This window comes from Notothenia rossii (genome assembly GCF_949606895.1).
Source record: "Notothenia rossii genome assembly, chromosome: 1".
In the NCBI taxonomy this organism is placed as follows: domain Eukaryota; kingdom Metazoa; phylum Chordata; class Actinopteri; order Perciformes; family Nototheniidae; genus Notothenia; species Notothenia rossii.
The window spans coordinates 47,384,267-47,410,176 of NC_136912.1; the positions used below are offsets into that span (position 1 = coordinate 47,384,267).

At 39.5% G+C, this 25,910-nt stretch overlaps 1 protein-coding gene across 7 annotated transcripts in view; it reads left to right on the forward strand.

Moving 5' to 3' along the window:
• Nucleotides 1-25,910, forward strand: part of tenm3 (teneurin transmembrane protein 3) — a 690,209-nt gene that overhangs the window by 570,238 nt on the left and 94,061 nt on the right. For all 7 annotated transcript variants that reach the window (XM_079656342.1, XM_079656340.1, XM_079656341.1 and 4 more), the window contains 3 exons: nucleotides 3,116-3,316; nucleotides 6,907-7,092; nucleotides 19,448-19,594. In XM_079656342.1, coding sequence (XP_079512468.1) covers nucleotides 3,116-3,316; nucleotides 6,907-7,092; nucleotides 19,448-19,594 — 534 coding nt within the window. The remainder of the gene's footprint in view (nucleotides 1-3,115; nucleotides 3,317-6,906; nucleotides 7,093-19,447; nucleotides 19,595-25,910) is intronic.

Sequence of the window (25,910 nt, forward strand, 5' to 3'; positions counted from 1 at the left end):
CATTTCAAACAGCTGTTTGACGCTCTGCGTAACCTTGGCGCACTGCCACTCCAACATCCAAATCCCAGAGCTTGAAGATTAATCATGGGGACAGTAGTCCTACACGATAGCTGGGGATTATGGGTAGTGTAGTGTCTTCGGCCATCCTAAACTCAAAATGTTTTTCGGATTTGATATGACATTAACACCATATCCCTACATGCATTGAGGCTAAAACATCCAATCAGCGAGCTTAAACCATAGCTGAGGATCTTGGGTAATCAGTTCAGTGGCTGTGTATCGCAATGATGCATTCAATGTAACCGCCTATAATGTATTACCATGTGCTGTATGCTTAGGCTGAATGTTTGTAATTTCTTGGTTATTTCTTCCGATGTATGTGTGTGAATGTTGTTTGTATGTTGTACTTGTTTGTTATTTGTTTTCTTGGGACCCCCTTGAAAACGAGGTGATTCACCTCAAGGGGTTTATCCTAATAAAGAAATTTGAATATATATATATGCTCGAAATGTCCCTTATAGGCCTACGTCTGTTTCCGGTTATTTTTATTTTGAAATTCAGTTCCTGACGGACGCCAAAAAAGCCCGAGATTATGGAATTAAACAAATAAATAAAAACAAGGATAATTGTGTGTTATTGGTGAGTAAATAACAGTGTGTTATTTAGAAAATAATAATAATAATAAAAGAAAAAATATTTTAAAAAATACAGATTTCAGTATTCTGAGGCTCTGAGCCCCATTTATTTTCCTCACAGACGACAAAAAAAGTCCGACATTATATGATTCAAAATAAAAACAATAATCGTGGCTTGATATTGAGTAAGAACATGTTTTTATGAACCCCACAGCTTCCGGTCTTCCAAGACCCGAACGGACAAAAAGACGTGCTGCAGGCTCGAAACATACTACCAATAGAAATACATTGCTTTTAAAATCGTTCTGTGTGACACGAAGAAAAAGGGAAAATCGTGTTGGTGAACAAGAATCAATAGATTACATGTCGTGACTATAGCATGAAATGCTGTGAGACTGGGTTGAAAGTGGTTAAGACCTGACTACATGATCAAATATCACCATAAATATTTTATTTAGCAAACATTTATTGCTAAAATGTAGAAATACAAGCATCCATGCAATTTGAGATAATTGGATAATAGTTCATGATGGCTTTTACTTGCAGAGGTTAAACAATTTTTTAAACCATAATATTGTTCTTTACAACCGTACAGGACTCTAAATGAATGTCATGCACTGGATGGATAATATCACTGTTTAGTTGTAAATAGTAGTTTTTGTGCAGATGTTGAGAGGACACAGGGTTTGATCTGGCCTTGCTTCAGCTTCAGTACACATTACTCAACAGCTATTTTCTGTCACAGCTTTGTGCCAAAATACCCACATTTGTAAGTTGTCGTGGTTTGGATGTCACATTTTGCTGTACTGTTTATCAGGAACGTTTTTCCACAATCTGGGTGAATAATGATGTGTAATGCCTGAAGGAAAAACTGTAGGTTTTGTGAATCCCCTCATGTTATTAACTCTGGACATGTACTGTCCTCAGGTCCATGTACTGTGCTCAGGTCCATGTACTGTACTGTCCTCAGGTCCATGTACTGTACTGTCCACAGGTCCATGTACTGTACTGTCCTCAGGTCCATGTACTGTACTGTCCTCAGGTCCATATACTGTCCTCAGGTCCATGTACTGTACTGTCCTCAGGTCCATATACTGTCCTCAGGTCCATGTACTGTACTCACCACAGGTCCATGTACTGTCCTCAGGTACATGTACTGTACTCACCACAGGTCCATGTACTGCAGGTTGAAGTCATTTTATAAAGTTTACAAGCAATAATCCCACTGACCTGCAGGACGTATCTGCTGAAACCAACCCTAGCTACTGACAGCTAATTTGTTTAGACAGCATTACCACTAATTCAAGTGTTTACAAAGGTATGCACATGCTGTGTACACACACACACACACACACACACACACACACACACACACACACACACACACACACACACACACACACACATACAGACAAACATATATCACAGGGGACAGTAACCAGATTAGTTTAAGATTAGTTAAATCCTCAATCACACTAATCCTTTGTGAGTGCGTATAAAAGACAATGTGTGTGTGTGGGAGGCGTGTGGGAGGCGTGTGGTGCAGTGGGTTGTTCGTTGGTGTTGGGATCAGGGGGTCACAGGTTAAAAGTGTCTAACAAGTGGTGTGTGTGTGTGTGTGTGTGTGTGTGTGTGTGTGTGTGTGTGTGTGTGTGTGTGTGTGTGTGTGTGTGTGTGTGTGTGTGTGTGTGTGTGTGTGTGTGTGTGTGTGTGTGTGTGTGTGTGTGTGTGTGTGTGTGTGTGTGTGTGTGTGTGTGTGTGTGTATTTGTTCTGTTGAGACTCCTAAATTATTAATGATAGTAATTTGATTGTCAAGTTTTTGAATGAAGCTTTCATGATACATATTACTTTAGTATACAGCCACAAGGCATAATCACAGAAAAAAGGCCATTGATTCTAAAGAGCAAGAAAGGAGAGGGGGGGGCAGGCGGTTTTCATTCCAAATTAATACATTATTTACACAGTAGCCATACATTTCGATTGATTGTATATTTATTAAAGTATTCTAATGCATATGTTATTTTCTCTTTATTCAGAGAAAACCAGTAAAATAACTATCATCATAATCATCATCAGCTGCAGCGAGCCGTTTAGTGGAGAAAGTGAATACTGCTGAATACACATACTTTACAGAGATGCTGTATGCGAAACCAATGTGATTTTGGAAAATTGCACAGTATTTTTCTATTTTAGTATACCTCAACAATGGAATTATGATCAGTGGAAATGGCGATGAGATGTGACCTTTAACTTTTCTTCAACTCCATTTCTCCAAACTTAGTTTGAACCATAATGATGCTTATGGTATCCATCCTAAAATAAATATATCTTTGTGGAATCTGAACAAATCATCTTGGACTTCAGTCTCGACTACAGTCAGAGTCTAAGCTTGTTCGCTGCCCTCTAGTGGACACAGATGTTAAATGTTAATGTGTGTGTGTATACCATATAACCCCCCTCTTCCTCTCTCTGCCTGCAGTGGACTGCATCGACCCCAGCTGCTTGGCTCACGGTGTGTGTATTCACGGAGAGTGTCACTGTCAGCCGGGCTGGGGGGGGGCCAGCTGTGAGATTGCTAAGGCCATGTGTCCTGATCAGTGCTCGGGCCACGGCACTCACAACGCAGAGACCAGCACCTGCAGCTGCGACCAGAACTGGACCGGGCCCGACTGCTCTCTAGGTGTGTTACGCGTTCAATGTCTGTCAGTGTGAAGGAGCTCTTTCCATTTGGCTCATTTCTTATGACATCTACATAGATACTTTATTCAGCCACAATTGCAAAAACATTTGGTCCCAGCAGCAGCGTTGTTGAGCATTACACAAGTTACACATATTTAAAAGATACATTAAGATCAAATGTAATACAAATACAAATGTGAAATTAACATTAGCAGCAAACATACTCCTTCACAATAGAAAGGACATATATCACGAGAGTAAATCAATAAAACACAACATAAAGTAAACAATTGAATAAATTGAGTACTCAATATTACACTATACAATCTCGCAAAGCCACAGAAACAGTTGGGTAACTATCGACAGTGCAGCCGGTGCAACTCACCGGGGCCCAGAGCCGGCCAGGGGCCCATGCTAAAAAATATATAATCTTTTTTATTATATATAGATTTTTTTTTGTGGGCCCCAATGGCATTGACCGGTTCACGCAGTCTTCAAAGTGACCAAGCAACATAAATGTATTTGTAATTTGTCTGTCCAATGACCTTGCTCCCTTTCATGTCATTTGATACCTTGCGTGACGAGTGAATCATTTAATCAACCTCAAGAGTTATAGGTACTGTAGCTTGCAGCAGCAATTTCGGCAACATTATAAAAAATGGGATAGCTTGCATTTATAATGTACAGCAAACCAAAGCACAAGAGCAGCACTCAAAAGAGAAAGGACAAGAGAGAACAAGGAGATGTAACAGCTAAACTGACAAAATTAGACCGTTTTTTTTGTCATACATCGTCCTCGAAATCTCGATTATGTGTGATTAGTTCGCTGTGCCGTTGTCAGGCTGTGGTGGTCTGAGGCCAGGGCAGGCTGTTGTTTATAGCCTACATATGGCGCTTATGAGTGGTTGTGTGTGTCCGTGCGTGTGTGAGCACATCAACCTGCGCTTATGTTTTGGGCGATGGGGGGGGGCCCAAAACAATATTTGCACCAGGGCCAATCACAACCTTGTTACGCCACTGCACAGAAATATATAGAAATATACTACAATGATACACATGTTTTAAGCATTTGTTTGAGCAGCATCCCTCCTAATTTAAAATAGTTGATATAGTGATTTACAGAATCATTGAGAGTATAAGGAGGAGCAGGATCTGTGCTAAATAAAACAAAACAGAACATAATTAAGAGAACAGTGTTCATTGTGCGAGTCCCTAGGAACAGCCATAAAGATGGCAGACATGGCTGGTGAAACAACTGAAGACTTCAGGCGAAGACGATTTGACAAGAACATAATTCTAAGGTGTGATACAAAGAACTAAAGTGTTATAGCTGGGCCAGGAAAACCTTGCTTGAGGACATCAAACTTCCACTTGTGAGTAGGTGCAAGGTCAGAGACAGCGCTGGGGGCTGAAACACGTTAAGGCCAGTTACATCCTTAACATCTCCACATCCATTTATAAACTAACTTGCAGCCAATGAAGCCAACATAGGAGTATTATGGGCTCAAGATGACTTACAGTGTGTTCCCCCTGCTGTGGTCGCTGCTCCTCTCCACAGAGGAAGAGCCAGCACAACAGTCTGGCTGATGCATGTTGAAGGTCTTTGTAGATGAGTTAGATCAAATGGTTCTTTTTCAAGGGAAGCAATACTAGAAGCTAACTGAGAATCCATTTAAAAACCATAACTTACAAACTAATCAGATGAGGGATTGAAGTGCAGGGGGTGAGGTGGGCAGGGCTAATGGGCGACAGGTGAAACTAATAAGGCCATGACAGACTGTCTAAAGAGGCTGGAAAACGCGGAGAGAGGAAGGAGCTGATTGGCTGGAAGACCAATGACACTGATTCAGAGGAGGTGTATAGATGGGCAGCACAGAAACACAAAGCAAAAAGTAGAACCAGCAGGCTTGGGGAGTAACGGATTACATGGGACGAGATTATGTGAAAGAAGTAATCAGATTACTAGATTTTGATATTAAATATCTTAGTTACTTCATTTCTAAGGTTACTGTACATTGTTACATACACTTAAGTAAAACATCTAAATGTTATTTATTTTATGTTGTTTTTATTTGCATTGCATTTAATATAGAAGTAATCCAAAGGTAACAGAATGTAATCAGGTTACATTACTTTGATATTTTGAAACACAGATTAGGTCACTGATTACATTTTTGACTTGTAACTACAGCTCTGGAAAAAGTCCCCTACAGCATGATGAGTTTATCTGGTTTTATAAAGTATAGGTATGTGTTTGAGTCAAATGAATAAAGTTTAACACACACTGGAATGTAATGGCTGCTATACATGTAGAGATAGAGATTTAATAAAAAAAATCATTTCAGAGCTCTAGTTATTGTAACGTATAACATTTTGTAAGTAAACCTCCAAACATTGAGTACCAGACATGACACAACATGAGAATACTTTAAGGTCAGAGAAAGATCATGGTGACGGTTAAAGGAATTCAACCTTCACCATCAGTAAGGAATGGATAACAAACAAGGAAGAAGAGAAAACACGCATCCACACTGATCTCCTCCCTGAAGGGGAAAAGTCACAGTATTTGTGACATTAAAATATGTTGCATATGTTTTCCGTCTTGGCTGCTCTGATATGAGTCATAATGTACACTGCTATAAGAGGTTGCTTGTCGGTAAACGTTTGCATAAGTTGTTTTTTGGTTGTTTGAACCAATGGCCAGTGTTATCTTTGTCCTGCAAAGGACCGTCTCTTATTCGGTGGTGTGGGGCTGCAGAGGGGAAGATAATGAGAGGGAGAGAAACTGAGAAGGAGAAGACAAGTGACAGCATTGGAGCTGAAAAGGAGGAGGGATAGAGAAAGTTGGAGGAGGAATGCAGATCAGTAGCATATGGCTTGACATAAAAACAAAGACCAGGAAAGCAGTTTGTGTATGTGTTCTCACTTCTATCTGTGTTGCCGTTTATGAAGAGCCGTGTAGGCCAACATTCAAACTAACCTCGCACACACACGACTGAAAACATCTGGCCTTGCACACACACTACTGAAATACTCTCACATTCACTACTGAACACCTCACACACACACAACTGTGTGAGGTTGATTTTCAGTAGTAAGTGTGTGAGGTTTAATTTTCAGTTGTATGTGTGTGAGGTGTTCAGTAGTGAATGTGAGAGTATTTCAGAGTAGTGTGTGTGCAAGGCCAGATGTTTTCAGTAGTGTGTGTCCTAGCCGTTGGCTAAGAATTGTCTTGTTAAAACTAATAAACACACATCCTGTTCAGTATCCTACTTCCGCACTATAAAACACATATGCATACAAATACAAATATACTACACACAGGTATGTTCCCTTTGTCCTGGCCTGTTCTTTATCTTGTTATTTGTCTTAAACATGCAAACACACTCACAACCACACACTCAGATTGGTACAATCCTGACAGTAGTGATGTTTTAAAATCCATTTATATAGTTTTGTATATAACGCTTCTTTAGAATGCTTTTCAATGTACAGTATTGGTGTTCCCCAAAGTAATCGATGCAGGCCGTACTGCAGGTACCATTGAACTTGTTTGCATGTGCATTGATGTTTTCTTTCTTTCTCCTGCAGAGGTGTGTGAAGTGGACTGTAGCAGCCATGGTGTGTGTTACGGTGGTGTGTGTCGATGCGAGGAGGGCTGGACAGGAAGTGTGTGTGACCAGAAGGCCTGCCACCCACTGTGCAGCAAGAACGGAGTGTGTAAGGAGGGCAAGTGTGAGTGCGACCAAGGATGGACAGGGGAGCACTGCAATATTGGTGAGTAGATCATTCACACACACACACACACACACACACACACACACACACACACACACACACACACACACACACACACACACACACACACACACACACACACACACACACACACACACACACACACACACACACAACTTAGATGTCACTCAGTATGCACACACATGGAGTTTATTCCTCCACATGCTAGCATTTGACTTGTCACTGGTTTCTGGATGGATGTGTTTTTCTTTGGGAATCCAGATTGCACTGTAAAGGGAATACAGTTCAACTATAATCGAGCATTGCTTGATGACTCACTTCCTTTAGTTTTCAGTTTTCCACGGTTACATGGCTGATCATCACCACCACTAAACTAAAGGTGGCACATTTTTTTAGCATGATGATTTTTAGTGGTTGCATTAAGTCACGTGTTTGCAACCTCTGTTTTTATAGAAACTTCAGACATTCAAACGTGGGGTATTTAATGCAGGCTATTTACTGTGAGGTATTTACTGTGTACACACCTTCAAGAAACCTACAAAACAGACAGTTTGTTAGTGGATGCACCAACCCTTCTTCAGTGATAGGACTTTCTGAACCCATGACAGATATATTACAGTCTCTGTTCTTTATAGCTGCTGCAAGAATGTGATAAGTGGAAATGTTGCTGCTAATTACATGGGTATGCCAGTTTGTATTGATTATCAATGTCTTCCAATAACACTCGAGCTACGACAGTTTCAATGGTAAAAAGGAGATCCAGGTTGTGTTCATAATCACTCAAGCTTGAAACAAGTGAAAACAAGGATAATCCTGCGTTTGTTGATAGGAAGCAACACTTTGTAATGTTGTTATGAACAGTGGTGAGCCGTGACTTTTATACCTAGGCCCTCTGACCCCCCCCTTCCCTCAAAAAAGAAACAAAAAGGAAGAGTTATTACGTATACTTATACAGCGTATACTTCAGCGGAATATCAAAATAGCAGCCCGGGGTGCAAAACGCATCAATGACAGCGACCCTCTACCACACAAAACAACACAATTTATATAAACACCATGACAGGGCACCCACAGCCAAGTAACAATTAGGTAGTCAGGTAGTCAGGTAGGTAGGTAGGTAGGTAGGTAGGTAGGTAGGTAGGTAGGTAGGTAGGTAGGCAGACAGACAGACAGACAGACAGGTAGATAGACGGACAGATAGATAGATAGATAGATAGATAGATAGATAGATAGATAGATAGATAGATAGATAGATAGATAGATAGATAGATGAATATCATATATAGATAGATACTTCATTCATCCCAAATTGTGAAATGTGTGGAAACAAGTATAAACATAAAAAGATTAAATACAAATGAAAGCAATAGACAGGAATATATGCATATACAGTAGAAAGGACACAATGAATATTATAACATTTAATGTAGCCTTACTATGAAGGCTGACCTAAATACGGTGCTTTTCTACAGATTACTTTATTACTGCACTGGTAAGGTAAAATTAGGCAGATTAACAAGATGTGAAGTGCTTTGTAACTTTTACCCGCTTGACTGAATACACAACAAACAATGAAGAAAGAGTTTTATCTGGGCTGCTTTGCTGCCAGCTGTTCCCCCGGGTCCCGAAAGTGGCGTAGCCTGTACTTCAACGAAAGTGCTCGATATATGCTATATTGAACCAATAAACTAACACAAATTAACTGTATCACTATAACATGATGATGATGATGATGATGATGATGATGATGATGATGATGATGATGATGATGATGATGATGATGGTGATAAAGAATGCATCTAACGTTCCGCTGTTCATTATAATAAAAAAAAACAGAGCATTAAACAAACCATCATGCTCTTACTTTGAAATCATGCGGAAATGTCGTCAACAGCAGGCCATCACGTGGTTTCCGAAAATAACCGAGTGACACGAGTAGATTTTAGCCGAGACCGGCGGAAAATATGTCTCAAAATTCAAACAAAATGGATTCACAAATGCCTGATCGAAAGTTGTAAATGTTAAAGAGATATTCACAGATCTTTTTTTTATTTGTGAAACTATTTAGCATATTTGCAGATCCGTTTTACACTTGCAAATGTATTTGGGAGTTGGCAAATCTTTTAAATGCATTTGTGGATGGTGTTTCACATTTACAAATCACATATTTACACACAAATAATTGTTATGTTCACACAAATAATAATGAGACATATATATGCCCATACGTTTTCCACAGACCTTATTTCCAGCTATTTTCCAAAATTCTATGGAGAAATCCCAATGCTTTTGTGTCGAGGGAACCCGGGCGCAGCTTACTTCCGGGTTTTAGGACGCATCACTGCACCACTTGCATAAACCTCACAGCGGGCGGAACTTGTCATAAAGTCAGCGGAAATAAAGCCCACCCATTTAGAGGGAAGATATGATTGGTCAATTGCACTGTCATTTGACATTACTCTCTCGTGGAGTTACTATAGAGTGGCGAAGTCACGCCCATCTACTTCCGGTCCATGGGACCTGATTTCGGAAAAAATTATGAGAAAACCTATCTTTAGATCCCATTTGAATTGTGCCATGAATTACACATATGATGTTTGTGAATCTTAAAAAATCATTTCCATGCAAAAAAAATCACAGTTTGTCGTAAAACTGTTGAAATATAAGACTATGAAAAATATGCAACTAGAAAGACTAGAAATCCCAGAGTCGCGTAAGTGATGTCACAATTGTTTTCCTCCACTAACATACCTGCCAACCCTACCGATTTGGGCGGTAGTCTACCACTTTTGACATGTTTCTACCGCCTACCGACTTAGCCGGCTTTCCCTACCGATTTTCAATCTTCCCAAACTATAACAAATAAAAATGACACTACATAGGCACTGGACTCGACTTTTTGGGCGGACACCGTTAGCAGCGTGTCTGTGATCGCATCATACAAACAGTCCTCTGTGTTTCTGAAAGAGAAACAACGTGCAGGCCGTAACGCTGCCTTTCCTCTGCACCCGGGCCCTGGGGCTGATGGGTAATCACTCCCAAATTAAGGGAACAGAGACAAGGCATTTGAGTCCTGCAGGATTTCCCCGTTAATATCAGTGTCTCGAAAACACATGTTGGCGACTGAAAGACATCCAGTGTTTGGTCTTTTCCAGAAGCATCCTTCACCTACAGTGTCTCAACTGAAAGAGGACCACAAACACACACAAAATATGATACAATTTTGAGATTTGGGGATATTTATCTCCCATTCTTTCACTTTTTCTGACATTTTCAACACCAAACATTTCGTTAATGTGTCTGTTTAGTGAACTACAGCAACCTGAAAGCCTGTACATTATTTATATCAGACTTTATCAGTAGAGAAATGTAGGACATTACTTTTTTAATGCAGTATTTTCTGATTTATGGCGCAACACAAAGATATTTCGCTCTGTGCAAACCTTTGACTCTAATATGTCAACAACATGAAACAAGAATATGAACCTGGCTTTATCCAATGTTCACACAAGAGTTCTACATCCTGACACATCCTTCATCTACACTGTCTCAACTGAAAGGAGACCAGAAACACATTACAAATATAATAAAATGTGAAGACTTCGGGATATTTATCTCCCATTCTTTTACTTTTCGGGCATTTTACAGACCAGACATGTCGTTGATGTCACTGTTTACCAAACTACCACTTTTTCTGAAAAATGCATAAAATGATGCGATATATGTTAAATACATGGTTTACACATGTGATTACTGGGGTTCCATTTCTTCTGATTACCTAATTTGGCCGTGCACATTTGCCGCGCGCAAACCTACCTCTTTTGGATTTGGAAAGGTTGGCATGTATAAACTAAGAGATAGCTAAGATCAGCGCCAGATAGATAGAATCTATCTATATGACGCTGGCTAAGATAAGATACTTTAACAAGATGCCTGTGTGCTTAGTACCAGGTTATTATCATACCAGCAATGGGTCTTGCTCGTTCTTTCGCTTCCCGTCTGATGAAAGGACCAGGAGTGGCTGGATCAAGTTAGCTACCTAGCTAGTATCTAGCATGTTAGTTAGCATTACAGCCTTGTCCTTTTAGTAGTAGTCATATTTCGTGAACCGTTTGAAGAGTCCTGTCACCGGTGTGATCATTCTATAATACACAATTTAAGCCCGGGGGAGAAATGCTAACGCTACATTAGCATCTGCAATCTTTTCTACTTCGCGCTACTTCTGGACGTGTTTCATTGTGGTGATAGTGAGGGTCGACAATACTTTTGTTGACAAGACAGTTCAGTAGAGACGTTGATGTATGGAATACATATTTATTACTGGGACACGTCATACAAATGAAATAATGATTGCCAGAATTGAGACAGGAGAATGGAATGATGTTTGGTGATTAGGCCCCGGTTTGCAGGATTATCATTCAGGAGGGGAAGAACCGCTCCGGACAAACACCCCGGGGTCTAGACACTGGTGGTGGTGATAAGTAGGTGGGACCGGTCTGAAGGGAGAAGGATTAGCTTGGTCCTGTAGGAGACGGGAGGTGGAAGGGGTGAAGGAAGGTTGCGTAATGTCACCTGAAATGACAGCTGACAAGAGGGAAGAGCAGATATAAAGGGATTAGCGTGTGCAACGATAGGCTTGTGAGAATGGAGAGAGGAGTGATTGGTTAGCTGGGGAGTGACGCCCCCGATCACTTAATGAGGGAGGAAAGGGTAAAGAAGTGACGTGGAATATGAATGAAGAGCTTGGTCTTCCTGCTTGAACTTGCGCTAAGCTTCATTAGTGACCAGTGTTGGGCAAGTTACTTCCAAAATGTAATATATTACATATGACTTATTAATGTCTTTTGAAAGTAATAAGTTACATTACAATATTACTGTCTCTGAAATGTAATGAGTTACACTACTTTTTAGTTACCACCTGACACAATTTGTTGTTTGTATTTTTGGCTCCCTTCAATTTTTTGAATGGTTGCATAACATTCAACTGCCCCAAAGATCCCGACGCGAAGCCTGAAGGGTAAACACCAGGTTTACTAATCTACCCGCACAATTTGTCTCGGGTGTCGGAATGTCTCGCTATGTTAGTATATTCTTAAAAAACAAAACACCATTTCATTTTGGGTTAAAATGTGTTGTAAGTGCGTTACTGAGAATTGTAACGGGTAATACATTACCCACATTTCATTAGTAATGCGTTACATTACTTCGTTACAGCAAAGAGTAATATATTACTGTAACTCCGTTACTTTTGTAACGCGTTACACCCAACACTGGTAGTGACGGCCATGCTGGTAATGTGTGTTGTTCTGCGAGACCGGAGATGTAGTTCATTCAGCGTTTCACACAAACAAATGTGTTACTTTACAGTTTTACGAAACTTTTTTTTTTTGACTTGCAAAATTATCTTTTAAATTGACAAACATCATATGTGTAATTCATGGCACAATTCAAACGGGATCGAAAGATAATCTTTCCCGAAATAAGGTCCCATGGAGGTCCCCCGGAACGGGAGAGACTTCGCCACTCTACATTACATTACATTACATTGCATTTAGCTGACGCTTTTTTTCCAAAGCGACTCACAATAAGTGTGTTCGACCAACAAAATACAAACTTGAAGAAAACAGAATCATATAAGTACATCAGGTTTCATAGAGCTAAAACATTTCAAGTGCTACTCAACTGGCTTTAGATAAGCCACTCCTTTATTAGTGTATACTTTTTTTGTTAATAGTTCTATCGCTCGAAGTGGAGTCGAAAGAGATGAGTTTTCAGTCTGGATTTCATTCAGCTCTATAAGCTGAGCCCTCAGTGAATTTACAGCAGGACCACCAATCATTTCCTGTCCTCACATAACTCGCAGAGACGAGCTTCTTTCATTTAACCGTTCACATTCAAACAGAAACTGAACAGGGAGATTCGAAGGACTTATTTATTTGGACATTTTATTTTAAATACAATTAAATCAAGTTATTTTGGTAAAACTAATGAAAAATATCACAAAAAAAATTATGTTTTTTTTTTTTTATGTTTTCAAATATTATTTTTTAGAATATCTTAGTGCCCTGACAACTCGCCACTGGTTATGAGTGCCTGTAACTGTTGCTTCAAAATTTATATTAATACAACCTTACAATGAAAGGTTAGTCTCAAACTCACTATCCTCTTAGCTCCCAGCTCCTCAGCCAGGATATTTTGATCTGCTTAATGCAGTGACTGCTGTTTGCTGCTGGGCTGGTCATGTACCATCAGAGCCTTTTCACTAAGACAGCTGCCGGCTGCTGCTTGAAAAAAAGTTTATGAGAGCAGTGTTCTGAACCCAAACAGTAATGTTTTTGCTTTGAATTCAAAACAACCAGCTGACAGACAAGCGAGATTAAGAGCTTTGAGGACACTATTACGGACATAAATGATGTCATAAGAAGATATTTTTTCCAGAGAGAATAAAGGTGGTGCTTTAGAATGAACGATAACATCTTTACTTTAAAAGTAAATCAGTCAAGAAGAGCTGGTTCTCAGGGTTGATAGAAGGTGCGTTGTAGCAACAGTACTGTAAAAAGGATTGTCATTTTAAGTGAGTAACCATGGCAACTTGAAAACCCCCTTCCTGCTGGGATGTAACAGTCAAACATTGAATCATGATATTGGGGCCAAGGCAAGCTGACCACCAAATCAGCTGAAGTATTTCTGGGAAAGAGTTGCAAATTGGTTTGGGTTATTTAGACACACACACACACGGCACACACACACTTAGAGCATAACAACAGTGCGATGAGGGGAAATCCTCTGCTGGTCCAGCAGCTCTGCATTGGACAGACTGTCCTCTCTACCATCACATTTACATCTAGTTACGGAGACCTAACTGTAGAATTATTTCTTTCTATTTCAACATGTGCTTTTAGACTATATCATTCTAGCACTTATGAGTGCTCTCAGAGGAATACATCAGAACCTCTTTATCTGTCTTTATTTCTCTGGTCTTGTTGTTAACATTTCTACCTCTCTCTGCTCTTCACTCATTGTGATCAGATGATCACTGGCGCTGTTACTGAACTCTACTCCTGCCTATTTTTCTGGACTAAACGCTATTTTTCTATCCATCTGTTCTTCTTTTCCCTCCTCCCTTAAAGCTCACAACCCGGACATTAGAGTGAAAGGTACTGTGCTCTTTTCTCTTCTCCTCCTCATCATGCGCTTTCTTTTTCATCCTTTCTTCCTTTGCATTTCTTTATGTTCTGTGGAGCTGTGGCTGCTTCAAAGGTTCTTTTTTTCACTTTGGAGATCCCAAGTCTGTTTATTTTCCTCCCATTCTCTCTTTCATTTGGCCAGATAACATGCACTATTACTGTCGCTTTGAATATTTCATGATTTGAATATTGACTTGTTGATGTTTCAGATAAAAAAACATTAGACCTGGAAAATACATTTGTTTTACTTGTTTATTTTGGTACGTACGTACCTCCCAAGAAGCTTCACCTTTTGAAATGCTGGGATGCCTTGTAAACGAGGTGATACATCTCATGGGTTTATCCTTCTAGACTGAATCAACACTGTTTTGTCATCAACTTGAATGCTTAGTTCTGCCTGTTAAATCTTTTTATAAACCTAACTATATTAGCACTAAATTCATCTTAAGCTCAAAAATGTGAAAGAAATATAGGTCAAGATTGGACGGAGTCTCGAAATGAGGAATGCTGACCTCCACTGTTAAATTCAAATCAAATCATATAACAGGGCAGTGATCCAGTTTCTAGTATGTTGCTTGATGAAACTTAACAGAACCGGTACCAAAGATAATTTACTTATCCCCTTGCATATTCCGTGGGTTTGACATTTGAATAGTGGACATTCTTAGCGGCTTTGGATAGTCAACACATAATCTTACTTTTAAAGACAAGCTGAGAACAAGCAGAGAAATATAATATAGAGGTTTCTGATGCAGACGTGCCTCAGGCTTAGTTCTCCTGTAAGCTGCTTCTGTCGCTGCACACAGGCGTACTGTGACATGTGTGTGAATGGATTTAAAACCATCATCCGACTCAAACAGTCGGCTTTTGTACTAAAGATGTCAGTCATATGTGTTTTTTATAGGACATTTTAGTAATTGAAAGTATTTACACAATTGCAAAAAAATGGTTATGCACTTTGACAGTATTAAAGCTGATTTGAAGCTTTTTGTATATTCACGATAAAATGCTTGCTCAGAGGCACAGTATTATTGGGAAATAAACTCATGTTTTCTTCTTTCACCTCATGTTCTGGATTCATACAGTTCCAGTTCTATAAGCTAGTCAAGGTTTGGGCTAGATTCCAAAAGGATATCTTCATAATTGACCTTCTTTATTGCAATGCATCCTGCTCATAAGTGCTTTACATGTTGATAGCATTACTGAGATAAATGTCACTACTTTGCAAAGGACTTTTCTAAGCCTAGCTTTGTCAACTGTTCAGGATAAAGAAGACATGATACTATTTCAATACTGTATCACCTGACACATCATTTAGATTTAAAGATTTGACAAAAGCCCAAAATAGGTTCATTTCTAGTGGTTCAAATATCCATGTTTGCACCGCTAATCGTCCTTTTGAGATTGTTGAAATTGTGGTCAAGAAAAGAAGAAGTTGGGCTCAATGGGATTTCACCTGGTTAAATAAAGGCTACAAAAAAAACAAATGATTTTGTGAATGGTGTAACATCACAAGCTCTATTAATTTTGATTTTATTTTATTTCTTTAAGCTGCCCTTTGTACCTTAACCTATTCTGTGATTTAAAAGTCAATGAAGACAGGTGTACATGGAGTGATAATGTTTACTGTGTGGAGGTTCTGCTGCTGTGTCTCTGTGTTATTCCCCCCCCCCCAGATCTCAGCTCTTTTTCCTCTCCTCTTCCTTTGGCTGCCATTTCCATCGGTCCATCACAGAGAGTATATTTGGCATTGCTGCTTTTGTTTCGATTTACTTTTTTCCCTAATTTTCCTCCCTCTCTTCCTCGTGCCCTCTCCTATTCTCAGGATATAAAGGTAAATCATGCCAAAGATTTAATAAAGGCCTCACTGTCCCAAAGTACAACCACCTCACACTCTGCTTTGTCAACTCAAGCTTCCTTTGATTCTGATTTATTCCATTCCATTTGATTTTTGCTGTATTTCTGTATTTAAATGCTCAGTGTTTTGTATTATCTTCTTGGTTTTCTGCCACATCATTTTGTTCCTGTCACTGATTTGAACACACAAAGCGCAGACATACAGATGAAGATACACGCAACATACTCAACAAAATGGAAATGCTCGCACGCACACAAACAAGCAGACACAAAGCTGAAGTGTGAACCCTGTTGTCTTGCATCCAGCCTGATATGAATGTTTGTGTGAAGTAAACCAGCTGCTGTTCCTCTGTCTATCCCCACCTTCCTGTCTCCATCTTATTTGTCATCTTTCCCCCTCCTTTCCACCTCCCCTCCATCTCTCCCTCCATGCCTCGTCCTGTCTCTCCAGCTGGGCTTTGCTTGGTCCCGACACTCACCGTTCTTTTATCAGAGTGCCGGCCTCACAGGCATAAAGTATAGTGTTGGGAGGCATGCAGTCCTCCCTATACTTTCTGTGCTCTGTACCTGTGCATCTGTCTCCCTGTTGTGTTTTCACATGGATTTTAACCTGTGGTCTGTTTAGTATGTTTCGGATTAATTGAACAAGATTAAAGGAATCCATATTTCTGAAACAGAAAGGGCTTCCTTTTTAACCCTCCTGTCGTGTTGGGTCAAATCTGACCGATTAACTACTTTCATTAATCATAAATATTGTGTTTTACATTTGATCTCTTCAAGGTCTCATGCTATCCTCCACAGTAGACCTTTGAACATAAAAAATACTGATCACCACTTTCATTTCATTTTGAGTAGTTTAGTCAACTTTGTAACGCCTATAGTGTTCCCTGTCAAAAATGACCTCCATATGAAATGAATGGGTAACCCTAGAATATGTTCATCCATCAGATAGTACACACACATATCGATAAAATGTAGATTTTTTTTGGGTGATGATTAAGGGTTTATTTGTTAACGTAAGAGCAGTTAAAACAGACCTCAAATCTAAAATCAAATCTGACCAGGCATACCAAAGTAATGGGGAGAAACGAAGACGACAGGAGGGTTCAAAGAAGCTGGGATCATTGTCAGCGAGCTGGTTGTTATATTCTCCTTAGATCATGGTTTGACTTCACTTGGACGGACATCTTTAAAATTGATACCATTTTCAGAAGGTTCTGCTTTCAACTTCAGCGTCTTCTTTGTTTGTTTACCCTGTTTTTCATTCCCATATTATGCAACAATAACACATTTCTTTGTTTACAGAGGGAAAAAATGATTTTGAATTGATTTCTGATTGAAGCCAAGCAGGACACAGTAACCATTTTGGCTGTAGGCGCTCTTAGCGGTTCATGTGAAACTACAACGTGCATTTCACCGAGGGCTGACTCTGTCTGTCTGTCAGTCTGTGTCTCACATGTGGGTCAATGTGTGGATCTGTCTTATTTGTTTATCAATCTGTCTTTCAGTCTGTCAATTCATCTGTTGGAGAACGTTTTATCACACAGGGCCAAAACACCTTTACACATCAGGATTTAACTAATATTTGGTGGTGGTGGTGTATTTGGACTGGAGCTAGCATTCTGTTTGGATACAAATAAAAACTCATGCCAAAAGACAAGGATTGAGTTTTTCCTTGTTTCGTCTTTTGAGGTGGGAAAGCTTCTGAAACAGCATGCAGACCTTTACATGGGGTAATACATCTCTTATAATAATGTAAACTGAGGTATTATCCGAAAAGTTGTTCAGGTGACTACAGATTACATTTTTCGTCAACAGCTGAGATAAGCTTGATTATTTCCAAATTAACTCTAATCTTAACACACACTCACACACCACTTACAAAATCAATTGTGCTGTTTAGTTGGCACAGACGTTCATGATTCTTGAAGAAAGCCCAATAAACTCCCAGTGCAACATCTCCACAAATTACCAAAAAAACAAGTACCGGTAGACATGATGGTTATATTTATGATAATGAAATGAAGCTGTTCCGAAGAGTTAGACTTCTCCAATAGAAGTTAGACATTTGCACAAAAATGAAGACTGACATGTTAAGCATTTACGTCCAGATGTCTCTCAACATGTGTTCAGACAGAAAGCCTTGCATCATTTGATAAATAAAGGCTACAAACAATTTGCGAGAATTGACTGCTGAACAGCTTGTGTTGATTGGCCACAAACAGCCACTGTACCAACTCCACAGATTTTAGCTGTGAAATGGCCAACAGCGGACACACCGACTGTGTGTGAGGCAGTGTGTGTTCAGCTCAGATCCTTTAGTTATTCTCATTATTCCTCTCTGCTTTTTCCATATTTTCTGTACGTTTATGAGATACATAACGCTCCAGGAATTATGTGAATTATTCAAAAAATAACAAATTGTGTCTAATTATGGAATTTTTCCATTGACTTTACAATTGCAGCATCTGTAAATGTTGATGTTCTGCCACAATATTAAACTCAGTTGTTTGTGACACGTGTGTCTATAGAACAGATATGCTTTAGTTGTTATCAGTGAGACTTCAGAATCAGAATACCTTTACTAGTCCCACAGAGGGGACATTTACGTAGTTACAGCAGAAGAAAGAGCCACAGACAGCTTAATGTTACATATGTTACATGCATTAAAAAGTAATAAGTTATGATGGAATAACAAATATAATAAAGAAATAAAAGGTTACATAATTATCAAAATACACATCCTTTAACAGTTCTTAGGATTTAGCAGCCAGGTATATATGGCAGAGTTTTAACGGCATATATATGAGGCAATGTAACAGCTAACGTCTCATACGTGATCCTAACCATATTTTTGCAATTCAAGGACTTTTGAAACACTTCCATTGCACAGCAGTACCTGCAGCTGCTGGGTCGCTTACACTACATTGTAGAAAATTGTTTATTTTAACCAAAATGTGAGACACATTAACCCTACTTAAGATATTAAAATGTGTACCTTTTGGGGGAAATACAGTGGAGGAAATAAATGTTTGATCACTTGCAGATTTAGTAAGTTAGCCCACTTACAAAGAAATGAACAGTCTATACTTTTAATGCTGAGTTTCTTACTCGTCCTGTGATGGTCTCAGTGCTGTTTCAGAGGCTCAGATGATGATGCATTTCTGCAGTGAAAATATAAAACACATTGTTAAAGCTCATCTTTCAGTACAATACCATCATCAACACATGCCTTTGATATTGGTTGAAGCCTAGTTGGAACCTGATGGCCAGCAACCTCCTCCCCCCTCCACTCTAACTTCTCTAACTGTGTGTTTGCCCCCGCTCAGAGGGGTGTCCCGGCCTCTGCAACAACAACGGACGCTGCACTCTGGAGGCCAGTGGATGGCACTGCATCTGCCAATCAGGGTGGAGAGGGGCCGGGTGTCACGTAGCCATGGAAACACTCTGTACGGATGGCAAGGACAACGAAGGAGGTATGTGTTGTGTGATTGATGGTCTGACATGGGGTAAAAACAAAGACAACAAAAATCTGGATGTCGCAAGAACTTTCTTTACTGTCCCACCATTGTGCAATCGCCCACGATTTAATGTGCCCCCCCCCTGCAGATATGTAGTGACATACGAACAAAAATAATAAGCCACCTGCAGCACCAACTGAACCCATCCTCTCACTGGAGTCAAAGTAAGACAGCAAAATATAAATGACCAAATTAGCATATGTATGGTTAAGTCTGATAGATGTGCTAGTAAGCAAAAGAGGACCTACCTAACCTGTACGCTGATGTCATCTTATTTTGGGTAAATAATAAGGAACATCAGATGCAAAATCCTTTTGAAGCGCTATTCCTTTAAATACAGAGCCAGTGTGGATTCAATGCATCCTAACCAACAATGTCATGCCGGCCCTTAAAAAATAAATAATAAAAAAGGCAAAAGAATGAAATGTACTTATAGACATAGGCCAGAAATACACACATGCACAAACATGCATTGATGGAGTCATGTCAGAGAAAAAGCTGTTGGGGTTTCGGTGCTTTGCTCAAGGACACATCGGCACTGCCCAGGAGGTGAACTGGATCCTTTACAGCTACATTTCATTTTGTTGGTCTGTAGAGAGACTTGAGCCTGTGACCATTCCTGACCATGTGCTTCCCAAGCCACGCCCCTACTTACTGAGCTACTCCCTGCCTGAACAAAACCTTATTGATCATCGTCCAATTTATTCAACAAAAAAACTGATTTGCTCCCCCTTAACAATCCACTATAAAAGGAGCTTTACCGTTGACTATCTAAAAGAAGTGAAAATAATGCATCTTAATGATGGGCTGGCTCATCTGCTGCCTCCTGCTGAGGGCAGGTCACTGCTGGGAGCGAACCTGCAGAGGGTGTTAACGCACTGTGCACACACTGTATACACACACACACTGCTGCTCCTCAGCAATGCACAACGTTAGTGTGAACCTTGATGTGGCAGTGGAAAGGCTGAACACCAATCAGGAGCAGCCCTTTCAAGTGTAGTAAACGAGCTCCAGTGTTCAAAGGCTCCTGCAATGCTTTAAATAGAAGCTGTAGAGAAAAGGAAGCTCTGAAGCAGCAAAGTTTCAAACAAGTAACAACAATAATACTCACGCTCTCATATATTCTGGAGGAAAACCTCTGAATTCAAAACATTCCATGGAAATAGTCAAAGTAAAACCTCTTTATAGACAGCACCAAACACCCACCAAACACCAGCTATCTGCAGTTTCACCACATGAAGCATAGACTTGAGACACAGGAGTGTGTGTGTGTGTGTATTTGTGTGTGTGTGTGTGTGTGTGTGTGTGTGTGTGTGTGTGTGCGTGCGTGCGTGCGTGCGTGCGTGCGTCCGTGCATGCGTGCGTGCGTGCGTGCGTGCGTGCGTGTGTGCGTGCGTGCGTGTGTGTGACCCTTCAGAACGTTGGGACTGAAAGAACGCTCATTCTCCTTTTACATACATATATTTTCACTCTTACAGTACATACATACATTCTCCTTTTACATACATACATTTTCACTCTCACATACATACATTCTTCTCTTACATACAAACATTCTCCTTTTACATACATACATTTTCACTCTTACATACATACATTCTCCTTTTACATACATATATTTTCACTCTTACAGTACATACATACATTCTCCTTTTACATACATACATTTTCACTCTCACATACAGTACATACATTCTTCTCTTATATACAAACATTCTCCTTTTACATACATACATTTTCACTCTTACATACATACATTCTCCTTTTACATACATATATTTTCACTCTTACATACATACATTCTCCTTTTACATACATATATGTTATACTATATGCATGTCTGAAGACAATATATGTATGCAAGAGAAGAATGTATGTATGTATGAAGACAATATATGTATGCAAGAGAAGAATGTATGTATATGAGAGAGAAAGTATAGTGGAAACGGAAGGAGTATGGTTGAAACGGAAGGCAGGTCATTCTCGCGCTGTGATTGGCTCAGAAGGTCGAGCGGGGCGGGCTCATGTTCAGAACTTCTGATTCAAATCAACATGATGGAGGGAGAGTGTTAGGGTTAGATGACTCCGTGTATCTACCATGGTATCTACGGACCATTTGTTGTTCTTTATTAAACAAGTAAACGGAAGAGTGTCTGCAAGGCGTTTTTGCTTTTGGTTTATTACCTTACTAAATGGTCTAATGGTCATTGTAGCGAGGGGGGGGCGAAACTCGCTGAAGTGATTTCAAAACAAAAGCACTCGTTTGCTTGCAACGTTGATAATATTATAAACAAGGGGAAACAAGGTGAATTTAGCGATCACAACGAAAACGGCCAAGACCCATATTGAGCCCAGAGAATGGATATATAATAAGCCCGTGTCTAAAATGGACAACATTGTTAAGAGATTTAAACTATACAGCGATTCTGCACTGCGGTCACTCAGCCGTCTCTCGCGTTTGTCTTTTCAAATCAGCTGCTCTTCATATTTTACAAATATTTTTGACTGAAAGTTCTTAATTAAACTGACACTGTTGGACTCGAGGGGAGAAGAATAAATGGACAACATTGTTAGGAGATTTAAACTATACAGAGAGCCGTCTCTCGTTTTTTCAAATCAGTAGCTCTTCATTTTCTTTTTACAAATATTTTTTACCACAAGTTCTTAATAAAACTGACACTGTTGGACTCGGTACTAGTTTGACTGCTACTAACAATACATTGAAGTACTTTTACTGTGTACTTTGTGAGAAATACTCTGTCAAAGTCCTCTAGTAGCCTACATAATGCATGTTTTCTGCTATCTTTGATGAGTGATACAAAGACAATTTTACCATTAGTTCTTAATGATATTGATACTGCTGGACTCAGTAGTCTTACACCTACTACCACAATGAAGTAGCCTACTTCTAGTGTGTTTTTCGTTGTTGTTGAAATCCTCTGTCAAAGTCCCCGCGCTCCTGAGAACAAAATCAAGCCACTTCTGCTAAGTTTGATGAGGGAAAAACTGATTTTTTTTTTTGTCATTAGTTCTTCGTGAGATTGACACTATTGGACTAGTGAAACTACTCCTACAAATACTATGAAGTACTGTGTACTTTTTGAGTAATCCTCTGTCAATGTCCCCTCCTGAGAACAAGTTTCTCTAATCTCTGCTATTTTGAATAAGCGTTAAAACACCTTTCTTCATGAGACTGATATTGTTGGACAGAGTATTTTAAGAGGATGGTAGACATGATATCAGCTCTACTTCCAGTCAGTAGGCCTACTCCAGCAGCAGCATTTGTACCCCTTGGAAAATCTATACAGACTGGCCTGGATAGCTGGTCTATCCTTATTATATATCCTTATTATATTAGCTTATGAAACCAGACAAATAACCAGGTCTGAGACTAGTTTAGCACTGTTGCCTCCACCTGTCATGACTAGACATCAAGGCAGACCTCGATACAGCATTTCAGGAGAGCAAATATCTCATTTGGTATCCCTTGGAATGAACTGGCAAAGCATTGCAACATGCTTAGTGGGTAAGCTGTCGGAATCTCTACAGGCATAGACAGCAGCTTGGCGTTCAGCCACTGACATATGCAACACTATCCAATGACAACTTGAACAGAGTTGTTGGTGAAATTCTTCAGCGCACCACAAATGCAGGTGAACGATATGTGCATGGGAGCTTGAGATCAAGTGGGTTGCACATTCAAAGGTGGCGTGTTAGACAGAGTCTGCAAGAAGTTGACCCCATTGGACGGTCGTTCAGAAGACGCCATGCAATACGTCGACGAATTGACAGTGTTCCAACCCCCAATCAATTATGGTGAGTAAATTCCCAATAGAACAACTTTGGTTGAATCAAGTAGCACAAACTCAGTTGTCAGTTTCTTACAATCCTTAAGTACTTATATCCTTTATTTGAGTGAAAGTAAATTTAAAAAGTAAACCCTTGATTACAAGTATAAGTCCTGCATTCACAGCTTTGAGTGTACAGCAAAATGGACTAAGCATCAAAAGCACAAGAGGTCATTATTAAGAATTGTTTCTCTTAGTTTTAAATTATTTATGCATATCTAACCTTGGCCTAGTTATAGTTTTCCCACTCATGATTTACTCTGATTTTAATTTCTTTTAGGCACATAGATGGAAACCACAAGCTTGTGAGATGGAGAATGGTGTTCCACGGCTGTGTTGATGGTTTCAGTCGAACCATCATATACCTTGGTTGTCTTGACAACAACAGAGCCTCTAGTGTGATGTCACTATTCATTGACGGTGTTCAGAACTTTGGACTACCGTCCAGGGTGAGATGTGATCATGGACTGGAAAACCCAGGTGTTGCCCGTTTCATGCTTTACAGAAGAGGATTAAACAGACATAGTGTAATTACTGGCAGGTCAGTGCACAACCAAAGAATTGCGAGATTATGGGCAGAGGTAAATCGAGTAGTCTCATTTCATTTTGTTAATCTTTTCAACTTTATGGAGGAGCACGGTGTATTAGATTCACTTAATGAGCTCCATATATTTTGTCTTCACTATATTTATTTGCCACGGGTTCAAAGGGCTGCCACTGAGTTTCAGAACCAGTGGAATAACCATGGTCTTTCAACAGAACGGGGGCAAACTCCTCTTCAGCTGTGGCAAAGAGGCATAGTCAACAATGCAGGAACGCATAACCCAAGTATGAATGGTATTTATGATATAGACAGTGGCTTTGGTGTTGATGACAACAGACCACTCCCAGAGTTACAGACTAACAATGTTGTTGTTGTTCCATCTATTAACCTTACCATCAGTGACCCAACAATGGATACACTTCAGCAGACTTTTGATTCATTTGAAGATGATGGGAATCATGGTATATATTTGTTTTGCAACCTTGTGTATTTTCTTGAAGAGAGGCATACCTAAAATCATAGAACCAAATGGCGTACCAAAAAGAAAAAAAAAAAACCTCAACAGATAGGCCTATTTAAGAGCACATTCACATCAATAGAAAAGGTCCACACAGGATATGTACGGCCTTTAGTAGTGTAAAGCAAAGCAAAACACACCGACAATCTATTTCACAGACACTTAAACATATTGTCAGTATTAACATACACTGCTTAAAAAGAAAAAGCGTTTATTTCAGTGGAGTAATGGGAAAAAAAGTTCAGCTTTTGTCCTCTTCTGTTCTATGGTGTGCTGATTTTGTGTTGCTTCTTGTGCTCCTACTGACTTCTCACATATTCCACTGATGCTGTATCATTGTATTTGACAAAGGACATCAAATGTTAAAATAATTAATACTTCAGTCAATTTATTAAGTTCTCCAGAGCCAAAAGCTTTAATAAAATGTGGTTTCAATTCACACGTGTTTCACTACTTTTGGTAACAATTTATTTGAACATTTAAAGCAAGACATATGGCTGGAAATGTTAAACATGGAGGTTTGAGGCCACTAATGCACATAAAGATCTTAACATCCTATACACAGCAAGGATCCATTAATTGGAAGAAAACTGCAACCATGAACCTAAACAGTAACCTAACAATTGTACATCTTTATAAAACCTTTTTCTTTTTAAAATTTTGATTGCAAAATGACTGGCAACCTAATCCTGGCTAAAAATACAGAGCCAAGTTCCAAAGCCAATTGAAGTTTACTCAATAAAGTTGAATTTGCCTTTATTGAACTTTCTCAAAATCTGAACTGTACTTTAAAAGATGTTCCCAGCAAAACACTGTGGAATGATATCCACAATAAAAACGTGTCAATAACTGTTTGGGATTTTTTGAACTAAAATATATTTATTTGAGTGTGAACTTGACCTTTAAACAGAATACTGAGATGGAGGCCTGCCCATGAATTAAGCTATGCCGGAACCCTGGGTATTTCCCAGTGCAAAGTCCATATTTTCCTGGAAGTCTATGTAGGAGCTTAGCAGTGGCAACTTCAAACAGTTGATGCAGGTGTTCGCAATGGGAAGTTTAGAAGTGGTTCCTGAGTCATAATTTTGGTGAAGAAATTCAATTGAAGGTGGTGGATCAAAGCCAATTGGTGGAACAGTATTGGCTCCAGTGGCAAAGGCAAGAATTGTCCTCAGCTTCTGTGTTCCCTCTTGATCTAGAGAAAAGTCAATACATCGGAAATTAGAAAGAACACAAACAAACAAAAAAAACACTGCACTTAACTGATACAATGTCAAGATGCAGTGCATTGTTAATTACAACCGAGGAGATATTTCAGTTCATACAAGAAACGCTTTAAACAATTATACATTAACCTTCTGC